General features: G+C 33.7%; 1 protein-coding gene across 2 annotated transcripts in view; it reads left to right on the forward strand.

Moving 5' to 3' along the window:
* The window catches only part of CENPE (centromere protein E), a 77143-nt gene that overhangs the window by 18738 nt on the left and 45195 nt on the right, over positions 1-13210 (forward strand). For both annotated transcript variants that reach the window (XM_029920836.1, XM_029920901.1), the window contains exons 14-22: positions 1599-1746; positions 2644-2732; positions 4079-4246; positions 8288-8362; positions 8592-8723; positions 10626-10748; positions 10832-10997; positions 11397-11551; positions 12871-13185. In XM_029920836.1, the coding sequence (XP_029776696.1) occupies positions 1599-1746; positions 2644-2732; positions 4079-4246; positions 8288-8362; positions 8592-8723; positions 10626-10748; positions 10832-10997; positions 11397-11551; positions 12871-13185 (1371 nt within the window). The remainder of the gene's footprint in view (positions 1-1598; positions 1747-2643; positions 2733-4078; positions 4247-8287; positions 8363-8591; positions 8724-10625; positions 10749-10831; positions 10998-11396; positions 11552-12870; positions 13186-13210) is intronic.

The raw sequence follows: 13210 nt of genomic DNA on the forward strand, positions 1-13210 counted from the left end.
TGAAGAAAATATTTCAGAGAGGTAGTGGTTAGCAGTGTCACATTCTGCTAAAGCTTAATTAAGATAAATGTAGACGTGGGATGCCTGGGTGGCTTGGCTGGTAAGAGCCTAACTTCAGCTTAGGACATGGTCTCGCAGTTCATGAGTTCGAGCCCCACGTCGTGCTCTGTGCTGACAGCTCAGAGCCTGGAGCCTGCTTCAGAGTCTGTCTCCTCTCTCTGTCCCTCTCCTGCTCATGCTCTCTCTCTCTTACTCGAAAATAAAATAAACATTAAAAAAATCAAAAATAAACAAAAATTTAAATAAAATAATATATTTATATTTAAATAAATAATATATTTATATAGACAAAACCTTTTTGGATTTGGATATAAGAACCTCATTTACAAAAGCAATTTGAGTTATGTGGTGGGAGTGAAAGCCACCTTACTGAAGGTTAAGATGGCCCTGAGGGATTGGATCATGAACAGGTAGAGAGGACTGGCTTCAGAAGAAAGGATCATTTATAGATCTATAAATAGGATGTAGTAATAGGATTGTTGAGAGGATCAAATATGATAATACGTGGACCTCAATAAGGGACAACAGAAGAATGGTAGCTGTGAAATAGGGGGAAAACATAAGCAGAAGAAGAGAAACCAGCAAAGCAGAGAGGTGAGGACAGCAAGCTAGGTAAAGATGGCTAGCTGGGAGACAGGTATTTCTGGAAGGATGAGGAAGGAGTAGATGGATGATGAGGAAGAATACAATGGTAGCTAGGGAGAAGTAAGAACAAAATCTGAACCAAATAGGGCACCTGGATGGCTCAATCAGTTGAGTGTTCGATTCTTGATTTTGACTCAGGTCATGATGCCAAGTTAGTGGGATCAAGCTCCGGTCAGACTCCCTGCTAAGTGTGGAGACTGCTTAAGATTCTCTCTCTCCTTCTCTTGTGCACACTCATTCTCTCTCTCTAAAAAAAATAAATAAATGAAATACTAAAATAGAATAAAAGTAAACAAAGGCTTGAGCATTTATCAGGCTAATAGGAGGGAACTGGTGAAGATGACAAATCAACAGATAACCCGGCAAGCCAGGTCTCGAGGGAGAAAGGAACACTGAGGTCAGGAGTGCTGGTGGACATTAGCTTTACTGAACTGGAAGAGAATGGCATTGTGACGGCCACGGGTGTGAGATTCATCTGCTGAAGGAAATTCAAGTGGACTGTCTGTCCCTTGTCAGAGCTGGATGGACGCTCAAAAGAGCTTTTTCAGTAGCTACGATGTAGCTGCAGTAACTTTCCTTCTAGAGAACACTGGATTACCTGCTTAAAGGGTTGTGAGCCCGCGAAGTCCTTTCAATTAAGTCCCAGAAAAGTTTTTAAGTAAACCTTCAAATACAACATGAAATTTATTTGTTTCATCAAATTTTTTTATGGGTTAAACACTCATTTTAAAAGTTTGTGTTCTCTCAGGATGTCCTTGGATCAATAAGATGTCACATAGGCTTAATAAGAATTCTGCCAAGTTAATGGTTTCCAAAAATGGAAACTAACTCCCTTGTTTTATAATGTTTGAGCCCAGATGTGTGTGAAATAATTTTGATTTCTTTATTTTTAGGCTAAAAGAAAACGAAGAGTCACTTGGTGCCTTGGCAAAATTAACAAAATGAAAGGGGACTCAAATTATTTAAATGAATTTAATATGTCAGCAAATATAACAAAAACACGTAACGCAGCTGTAACTATGATAGGAGAAATTGATGAATGTGAGTACTTTTTCAGCTGTTTTTTATTATAAAAGCATCCCTGTAGGGGTGCCTGGGTGGCTTAGTCAGTAGACTTGATTTCGGCACAGGTCATAATCCCAGGGTTGTGAGATTGAGTCCCATGTCGGGCTCCACAGTCAGCGTGGACCCTGCTTAGGATTCTCACTCCCTCTGCCTTCTCCCCAACTCGCTCTCCCTCTCTCTAAAATAAAAATTTTAAAAATCAAAAAATCAAAATCCAAAAAGTATCTCTGTAAAGAAATACTTTATTTGTAATTCAGTTAATGTAAACACATTTAATAAAATGTATGCATTTTAGATACGATTACAGATGGAGATAATGGTAAAACATTAGTAATTTTAAGAAGTGAACATTATTATTTTCAACTCTCAAGAATAATGCACTGCAGTTGAAACACATATGACATATTTTTATTGTTTGGTTTTGTTCTAATCATTATTAAATTAGTATCCATATAACATCTGCCTTAAACTTTAATCTTAGAAGGGGGACATTACACAGACATGCTTCAAAATAATGTCTCCAACATTATCAGTATTTTTATGAGACTGACGCGCTGCCCACTGTGCTAAGAAGGCGATTATCAGTATTTTTAAAGGGCATTTTAAGGTCTATTTATAATGATCAAGTTTCAAATTCAGATTTTGTCCCTGTAATATAGGTAACTATATGTTTTATTACTAATTCCAACCAGAGATCCTAATTCATGTAATACTGTTGTTAATATATCTTGGCATTCATATTATAAGCACATGATAGCTAATTAAAGCTTACTATTTCCTCTAATCAGATTAAATTTCTTCTAATCTAGTCTTTGACTTTTGAGAAATTTTATTAACACGTTTATGGATAAATTTCTTTTCTCCTTATTATAGCTATCTCTTCAGAATCTGATATTTTCAGTAGTACTCTTGATCCGTTAACGGAGGTAGAGTGGAATCCAGCAACAAAGCTACTAAGTCAGGTAACTAAAATGTATTTTACAGACATTATACTCGCACTCTTTTTAAAATTCATTTTTTATGAGTGTTCCCTGTTGCAGCACATTACAATTACTAACTTAATTTCAGTAACGGTTTTGGTTCTAATTCCTCCTTACATTGCTGGTTGCTAACTGGCGTGTGGAGGAGGTAAAAAGTTTCACCCTGCAAGTGTATCGTAATAGGCAAACCTTTGCTTCTGGTTCTTAACCAGCAGATGTTGGTATCTGTGATTTTTTTTTTTAGGTTTTTGTTTTTACTTAGACCCCTAAGGGTAAAAAGGCTGATTTTTAAAGTGTCAAAATCCTCAGGCAGATAGTAGAAAAATGACACATCAGGGAAGGGGAGGTAATATTGCCGAAATACTGAAATGCACTGAAAAATAATACTGAGAAATAAATGTATTATATATGGCCTTGTCAAAACTTTAAAAAAGGAATACTGTAGTGAATACTTCAGGGAGTTTAGAGTCCATGTTTACTTTCTAGGCTACTAATGCCCAAAGAAATACAGTATAGTTTTATAAATATATTTAAGAAAATTTTATTTTGTTTTAGAATAAAATTTCAGTGACACTTGGGAATTATTACCATTAGTTAAATATCATATTAGTTATATAATTAGGTGAGTATTATAAGTAAAGTGCTTTTATGTCCCCAAAACATCCTCTAGAAGTATGTTATTTTGGAAAACTCTTGGTGTTTATGTTTGTTTTTATAATTTACAGTTTGTCTCTTTCTCATAATAGCGTGCAAAACTGAAAAAGGCCTCTTTGAATATGGTAAAACATGGCTTTAGAGGTCAATCAGTAATATATGTTTCCCTTCCTAAACTCAGACCTATCTGAGAAATAAAACAAGCATCAGAGAGGTAGAGAATTACATTATCGGCTTTATTACTAAGGAACTTAAGAAACTGTGGTCAAATGGACTTCCCAGTACGCGCCCTCCCTCCCCAAACTCCTCCTCCCAACAACTTTTCCAGTTAAATATTGGCAGAGCATTGTTTATATGATATTTCCTTTCAAAATTTTCTGCTCTTCTAAATTAGGTGGTTTACCAAAATGTACACCCTTTATTTTACCCAGGATCAAACTAGACCATTAGAAAGATATTGAAGAGGAATCTACTCCTGAAGCCAAGATTATACTGTATGTTGTTAGCTAACTTGAGAATAAATAAAATTAAATTAAAAAGAAAGAAATTAAAAAGAATGACCTAAGTTATTACATGGTATAAAGTTAAATTAATTATCTGAGTAATCTAAAAGAAACAAAGAATATGTGGTTTGAATTCTGGCTATCTAGAAAATCTGGTTTTTTTTCCAATAGGAAAACTTAGAAAGTGAGCTGAATTCACTTCGTGCCAACTATGATAATTTGATATTGGATTATGAACAACTGAGACGAGAAAAGGAAGAAATGGAATTGAAATTAAAAGAAAAGAATGACTTGGATGAATTTGAGGCTCTAGAAAGAAAAGCAGAAAAAGATCAGGAGGTAAGAGATGTGGAAACGTGAAACTAAAACTACACTTTAAAAGAAGTATCATTCTCCTAAGGATATTTATTTCTAAGGTTGATAAAAGAAGAATCCAACCATTTTCCTATGTAGACACAATTTAGACAATTTAAGAAATAATTCATTTGTGTTATTTTTAAAATACTTAAAACATACTTGTTTCACTTGTTCTCACACACAAGAAGGAAAAATTTCAAATGTCTTTGGGAAGGTTTGGTACATCTGTCTATTAGTGGATTTATCCTGAAGAAATCATTTCATTGTAATTTGTATAATATCAATTAATTTGTTGAGCACACCAGAAATACTGTCTAAAGTATAACCATTTCCTACTGAGACCAATATGAATTTTACTATCTGACTGAATGTTTTGTGCATGAATACCATTTACTAATGGATTTCATTTTCTTTAAAAAGTATATCCCTAAATATTTAGAACATTATTAGAATAGATGGAGAAGCTGATTTTGTTCATGTGTTTTTCCATATAAGAGAGTTGTTGTGAAAATTAGTATAGCTAAATACTTGTAATGAAATTTTTAGAAAAGAAACAGATCACTTAAATTTTCTAATTTTTTTTAATGTTTGTTTATTTTTGAGAGAGAGAGAAAGAGAGAGACAGAGTGTGAGTGGGGGAGGAGCAGAGAAATAGGGCGACACAGAATCCGAAGCAGGCTCTAGGCTCTGAGCTGTCAGCACAGAGCCCAACGTGGGGCTCAAGCTTACAGACCACAAGATCATGACCTGAGCTGAAGTCAGACGCTTAACTGACCGAGCCACCCAGGCGTCCCAATTTTTCTAAATATATATTATTAGGCTACATGTTAAGAGAACCTAATTCAAAAACCCTGACTTCAGACACTGAGAAATTGTCCGAGAGATTTAAAAGCTCTTAGAGCAGACAGTTGTTGACTTAGAGTTCACAGACATTATACAATTATTTTACAGAATTTTAATGTATGGTCATTCTTCTGGAATAAGAATCTATTCTTAAAACTATTAGGTTACCTTACCATAGCTGTTACCAGACTATGAATCCATCCACCTTCCCCCACCCTGCCATGTAAGAGCCAGTGTTCTGGGGTAGTTAAATGACGAGTTCATCTGCAGCTACGTCTAAGATTTCTGTATGGATAGCCCAAAAAGACCCGATGCTTCTTCCTCAGTATCTAACCCTCTTTTTTTTTTTTATAAGGAAAAAAGAATTCTATGCTAAAACTGTTATTCCTGTTCTATATACAAGTTAAAGTTAACCTACATGTAAAGAGACAGTCTGTATGTTCTCCACAGTGGTTTCTTTTAACTTGGCTTAAAATTTACATTTTAACAAAATACAAAATGCATATATGGACCCATGGACTTCAGTCAATAAAACCGAGTTTCATAAGGAAAGGGTGGTCTAGTGTCATGTTTAAGAGCATGGTCTCTGGAGCCAAACTGCTCAGGTGCAAGGCCATGAGCAAGTCCCTGAGTCCCTTGGGGCTTACTTGCTGTATCTTCAACCCTGGAGGTTGAACCAAGTGCTTGTGAAGGCCCCTTCTAACTCCAAATTTCATCTAATTGTTTGTAAAATACTGTTATAAACAATAGGACATGAAGTTAACTTTGAGAAACTAACTATAGCAATCATTTCTCTAAGTTTTTTACATGATTTCTATATTCAATTAATAAAAACTGAAGCTCACTAAATTGTCTCACACACAAAAAGATTACAAAATAGTGCAGTATAAGACTTGACTCTCACATCCCAATTTTTTTTCCTTTTTAACCACAGTCAATGGGGGAAATAATCGTATTCTCTTCATCCTTAATTGGACACAATTAAAATTCTAGGTTCAATAAGGAAACCTAATAGATTTAAGAAATAAAAACTTAACTCTATTCAAAGGTCTTTTTGCAATATCCATTCCATTTTAAACTAAGAACGTAAGTCTGCAAATACAGTAAAATGTGTTCCCAAACCTCCATCTTGGAGAAAAGCCTAACCAGAAAGGAATGAAAAGTCAAATTAAGACATGTGGGTATTGCCCTGATTTGCCGATGGTCTTATAAATCACCAAGGCTATGGATAATTTTCAAATGAGAATATAGAAATACAGAATGTTAAAATAGAGATTTTGGAAGGAGTCAAGTATCATGCTCAGAGAACAATATAAATTCCAACCCTCTACCTGTTTTAACTTGGTTAATTTTAGAATTTTAACAAGTTGGAGGTTTTTGTCATAAGTTAAATATTTTATTTCACCTGCTGAAAATTACAGTTGAAATCCATATTTTTTTATGTGCCAACCACTTAACTTTTGATTGTATCATATCATTTCTCTTTATGCTCAGCATCTTAAAACACATCTTTGGGAAGTTACACTCAGAGCTTTACAAAAGTTATTCAATCTTTTTTCTTTTAATGGAAGTCAACAGTTAAAGTGGGATAGTTTTCCTTTCTAAATGTTTATTTACTAAAATGAAAATTAATTATTTAGCTCTTCTTATTGGTAAATGTGATTTTCTTGCACAAAATTTAGAAACAGGAAAGAAAAGATAAAAGATGGAGCCAATTTAAGTTATTACCAGTACAGATGTCTAAAATTTTGCTGAACACTTGGTAACTTCTTACCACGTGTGGTGATATGAGTATTTGAAATGTGGCCAGCCTCAATTAAGTATGAAAAAAAATGTAAACTATTTTTTTAATTTTTATATTGATTACATGAAGAAATGATAATATTTTAGATATTTTTGGTTAAAATATATTATTGAAATTAATTCTACCTGTTTCTTTCTTTAATGCAGCCAGTAGAAATTTTAAATTACAAATTTGGCTCACATAAATATCTGTTGGGAGGACTCTGACCTAAAATAGGAACGACACTAGCACTAGTCTGACTCTACGACTCGTTAGGACCGAATTAAACATTCATAAAATACTATTCAAACAAGAAGTTGTTTTCCTCAGTCCCTTACATTCTTTTAGAGTTTGCCTTTACTTTTAAAGGATTATTGAATTATGAAGATTAAATAATTCTAAGGGAAAATACATTTATCTGTGGCAAATTGTCACTTGTTTTGACACAAGTATCTGGAAATAAATATCTCAAATATTTAATGCTGCAGATATTTGATGAAAAGGAAACTTTAATAGAAATACTTGTATCTTTAAGTATTCTTTATACTTTTAGACAGTTGAAAAATGTAAACCAATAGCATCATGTTTTTAGTATTTTTTGTTGACTGAACTGACAAGGTAAGAATTGATAATCCCTTACATATCTCTGTAGCTTTGGTGAACAGTGATATTATTGTAAAGACATCACATGAAGCTACCTTAATCTAAACCTAAATTCTAAAATTAGAATTTTTTAAATTCTTAAAAAGTATTCCAGTATAAAAGCTAAATGGATAATTTATGGGATGAAAAAAATCTTACAAAATAAATACATTTCTGTACTTAATTTACCCAAAACAAAAATCTATTAAAGGTGTATTTAAAAAAAATTTTTTTTAACATTTATTTATTTTTGAGAGAGAGAAAGAGAGCATGAGAGGAGGGGCAGAGAGAGAGGGAGACACAAACTGTCACCATAGAGCCTGACGTGGGGCTCGAACTCAGAAGCTGTGAGATCATGACCTGAGCCAACGTCGGACCCTTAACCAAGTGAGGGGCCCAGACACCCCTTAAAGTGTTAATCTTTTAAGTTTATCTCTTCCAAGGAATGCATCCTAATTTGCTTTTAACTTTATTAACAGATGATATAACTGTTAGTTGGGTCTTGCTGAAGTTTGTTTCTTGTTGGCTTGTTTTATGGGCATTGGGGATTTTCTGTTGAGTTTGTTTCCGTTTAAAGAGGTGCTTTGTAACAGTAGCTTGAACAATTGATCTCAGCCCTTTCTTACTGTTTTGGTGATTCTGAAGTGGTGAATGAATGAATGCTATCTTTTTGGGGGTGGCGGGGGTCTATTTTTTTTTTTTTTTGCTTTATTAACTATTGGTTTGCTCTGTTGCCTGTTCACATGCTCTTACAGATGCAACTAATTCATGAAATTTCCAACTTAAAGAATTTAGTTAAGCATGCAGAAGTATATAATCAAGATCTTGAGGTGAGCATTTATGTTGGTATTTCTATTGATAAGGAACTAGGCCTAAAATGTACATGATACATAATTGAACATGATTTCAGAAAATGCAAGAATATATTTATTTTTTTCAATATCAACTTTTTAAGTTTTACTAACAGTGTGAACTATTAAATATAAGTTCTTTTTAACCCCCCAAAATTTAAATCCAATTAAATATGTTTCTCTCTTTTTTGTTTCACACTTCTTTTAGAATGAACTAAGTTCAAAAGTAGAGCTGCTTAGAGAAAAGGAAGAACAGATTAAGAAGCTACAGAAATACGTAGACTGTCAGAAGTCAGAACAGAAGTCAGAAGATCCAAAAATGGACTTGTCATACTCATCGGTAAAAATCGGGTTTATTTTGTTGTGTACTCATGTAAGCATTTATAGTACATCACCATCATTGTTATAGCAAACGCTTACATTGAGCCTGCTGTGTGCCAGGCACTGCCGTAGTTGTTTTACATATAGTATTTTATTTAATCTTGTCAACCCTATGAAAGAGAGACCATTGCGATCATTGCCATTTTATGGATAAAGAATCATTCATAGAGAGTTGAAGATACCATTCTTTGAGTGAATATAGGTAAGTTAGGGATGAGATTCTATTAAAAATCAGTAATTTAAGAATTGTTTTATTTTTTCAAGTACTGTATGCACATGCATGCAGAACTGTATAGTACGTGTCTTCAGGTGAGCACTTATGTTGGTATTGATAAGTACCTGGAGCTATACATATCACATGTAATTGAGCATGATTTCATCAATTTCATCAATTTGATTAATATTAATGCATGCTTATCCTAATTTATGGAACTATTTTAGGTTTGTTATTTTTCAGAAACTGTAGCTCTAGATGATTTTAATTGGTAGAAGATAATGTCATTAAATAACATTGAATTTCATGGTGAAATTAGTAATTTTCACTGTTTGCTTTCTATTCTACTTGCTTTCAGTCCCCCTGATTACTTTAAGAAAAGTATGAGCTTGATTCTAGTTTTTAACACCCTTTATAAGAAAGCAGCATTTTCTAGCTGGAACTTTGGTTTCCATCATTCTTTCATTTCCATTTGAGTTTTCTAGAGTACTTTTTATTACCTTCTGTCAGTACTCTTCTGTCTCCTATTACTAATGACAAGTGATTTTTTTATTAAAGTGATCTTACTGTTACAAGGCCCTGAGAAGAATGGTTTATATAATCCCGGAGTGTCTGTTGATAGATAGTAAGCAGAATTGCCCACTTTTTAATAATTATTATTTCTTTCTCTTTATTCATCCAATTCATTCATTCCATGCATGCATTAATATTCTGCCAACACATATGGTTGAATTTATGTAAAATACCACTTCTCGGGGTACCTGGGAGGCTTAGTCGGTTAAGCGTTTGACTTCAGCTTAAGTCATTATCTTGCGGTTCGTGAGTTCAAGCCCCATGTCAGGCTCTGAGCTGAGCCTGCTTTGGATTCTGTGTCTCCCTCTCTCTACCCTTCCTCTGTTTACACTCTGTCTCCCTCTCTCTCTCAAAAATACGCATTAAAAAATTTTGGGGGTGCCTGGATGACTCAGTCAGTTGAGCCTCCAACTTTGGCTCAGGTCATGATACCACATTCGTGGGTTCGAGCCCCACATGGGGCTGTGTGCTGACAGCTCAGAGCCTGCTTCCGATTCTGTGTGTCCCTCGCCCTCTGCCCCTCCCTGCTCATGCTCTGTCTCTCTGTCTCAAAAATAAATAAAAAATTTTTAAAAAATTTTTTAAATGCCACTTCTCTAAAAATGAGACTATAGTTCTTTTTATGTATTTATCAGTCATTTGCATTTTCTCCTCTGTGAGTTGCCTGTTCTTTTTTGTTTTTCCATTGGATTTTTGTCTCACTTTTCAATTTGTAATTTCGTATCCTTAATTTCAACTATGAACTACTTGCCTGTTATGTTTTAGAATAACTTAAAATACATAGGAAATTTTAACAAGCTCACTGAACAATTGTGTTAGCCTTTTTTTAAACAATAAAAAATTTCTTAAATCTATACAATGCTTCTGTAAGTTAGAAAAAAGGAGAGTTTTAAAAATATTTTTATTATGGGAAATATTATTTTTTATCTTTCCTAAATACACATTTGGTAATTGTCATATTTTCACCATTTTTTAAATTAATTCAGAATAACATCTATATGGACATGTTCTCTGAAGTGTTTTCCAACTCTCAGAAAGCTAGATTTCACTCAGTTTATTTTGTCGTGTATGTAGGAAAGCACTGAAGACCTAAAACAAATGAAACAGACTCTGCTTGATGCTGAAACTGTAGCCCTTGATGCCAAGAGAGAATCAGCCTTTCTTAGAAGTGAAAATCTGGAACTGAAAGAGAAAATGGTAAGTGACTCCTATACTATTCATAATAAAGCAGTTATTATGATCAGTATATTTATGTGAATTTGCAATATTTCTCTCAATAGAAAGAACTTGCATGTACATATAAGCAATTGGAAACTGATATTCAGTTCTATCAAAGCCAGTTGGAGGCAAAAAAGAAAATGCAAGTTGATCTGGAGAAGGAATTACAATCTTCTTTTAATGAAATAACAAAACTCACCTCTCTTATAGATGGGAAAGTTCCTAAAGGTATTTATAATTTCAGACTTACCTCTTTGCAGGTTTGACTTTCTCTAGAAACCTACCTAAAGAATTTTGTCACTACATTCCTGTAATTAAAAGTCTATTATTCGTGATCTGATTTTTTCAATAGCCTAATAAGTTTCAATATCATTTGGTATCACTGTTTATAAATGCTTCTGTGGACTTCAGATTCATAAGGGTTTAGGAGTTATTTTTCAAATAAATTGGACCCAATGTTTAAAGAGTGATTAAAGAACTATTAACAATTAGATTACCTGTTAACCAAAAATGGTTCTTTTTTTAATAAATTTTATATAGTATGAGTCAATAATCTAACTTTGTATATAATTTAGATTGTCCCAGTAACTACAAACTGTTTTATTTAATTTACCCAAAATGTGCTAGATTTGCTCTGTAATTTGGAACTGGAAAGAAAGATTACTGATCTGCAGAAAGAACTGAATAAAGAAGTTGAAGAAAATGAAGCTTTACGTAAAGAAGTTAATTTGCTCTCAGCATTGAAATCTTTACCCTCAGAAGTAGAAATGCTGAGGAAAGAGGTAAATGCATTTTTAAGCAAAGAACTTTTCTTCTGAAATAAAAACCTTCATAAAGAGCACTTTAAATATTTTGCCATAGTTTACTTTAAAGTAGCAGACAAGAGACCATAAACATTTGACTAATTTGTTAGGAACAGAAATAAATGTAGTTCCTCCTCTAATTTTTCTTATATTACTAGATGTAAAAATACATTTTCAGAGCGTATTTAACAGTATACTTAGTAGCGTGAGCCATGTAGCAGCCATTTCTACAGTCCTCAAGTGTTGCATTTAAACAGAGTTCTGTGGGGGCGCCTGGCTGTCTCAGTCTTTAGAGTATGCAATTCTTAATCTCACAAGGGTCATGAGTTCAAGCCCCTTGTAGGCTGTAGAGGTTACTTAAAAATAAAATCTTTTAAACAGAACTCTATGGACCACTCTTTTTTTTTTTCAACTAGTGCTATCGCCATATTGAATACAAGAAAGTAATGTGACACAGGGGGAGCATTGATCGAGTTTAGAGATCAGTATAAATCTTGCAGGCTAGTGAACAATCCTGTAAACCATCTGCCAGCCTTTCTTTCCTCTCCTCCTTTCTGAAAGAAATAAAAGTGATTAGTGTTTGAACACGATATGGCAGACATCATGCTACAAAACTCTAGCAACATTATGTTTTTTAGTCATCCTAAAACTTGTTTAAAGTAGGTGCTGTTTTTTAGCTCCACAAATAGTTATGGGACCAGTAGTTGAGTTACGTAGATGGGCCTCCTCCCCTAACCCAGGGAGACAACTCTGCTGTGTTACCCCATCCATGATCTCTGCTTTAGCTCACCTCTCTCCTTCCCACCACTTCGACCTCACCTTTCACAATGATTTTACTTTTTAGAAATTGGATACGGTGTATTTAAATAATAATTCAAATAAAACTTTATTATTTAAATTATTCTTGGATTATGTCTTTAGAAATCAGAGCTGCATTCAAAAGCTTTAGGTGAAAAGATGTCAAATTCTAAGAAAAACCATACAATATCTGACACACCAAGAAATTAGAAAATACTTTAGAATGATAGATGAGGAAATAAAGGCATGTCCTGATTCTATGAGTGTCCTCCATGCAATCCTTACTAGAACCCAAAGAGATTAAAAACCAAAACTTTGAAGGTTAAGTTAAACAGGATAATATATTGTTATAGGGATGGTAACAATAAAAATGTTGCATTTCCTCAGCCAAAGCTTTGCTTAATTTCAGTGTCTTTTTTTTTTTGCATAGGAATTTTTTTCCTTGGCTTTCAGTAGATCATCCATTGCTAACATAGCTAAGTTTTATTTCTTTTCCCTAGATACATAATAAATCTGAAGAGCTCTGTATAATAACATCGGAAAGGGACAAATTGTTTTCTGAAGTAGGTCAAAAGGAGAATAGAATTCAAGATTTACTTGAAGAAATAGAGAAGACTAAAAATGACCTAGCAACTACCCAGTTGAATTATAAAAGCACTGACCAAGAATTCCAAGATTTTAAAAATCATCATCTTGAATTTGAGCAAAAGTATAAGATTGTCCTTGAGGAGAATGCAAGAATGAATCAGGAAATAGCAAATCTCTCCAAACAAGCTCAAAATCTTGATGTAAGTTTGGATGCTTTGAACACAGAGGTTGGTATAAGACACCCTCGAGGGA

This window comes from Suricata suricatta, chromosome 1 (genome assembly GCF_006229205.1).
Source record: "Suricata suricatta isolate VVHF042 chromosome 1, meerkat_22Aug2017_6uvM2_HiC, whole genome shotgun sequence".
NCBI classification, from domain to species: Eukaryota; Metazoa; Chordata; class Mammalia; order Carnivora; family Herpestidae; genus Suricata; species Suricata suricatta.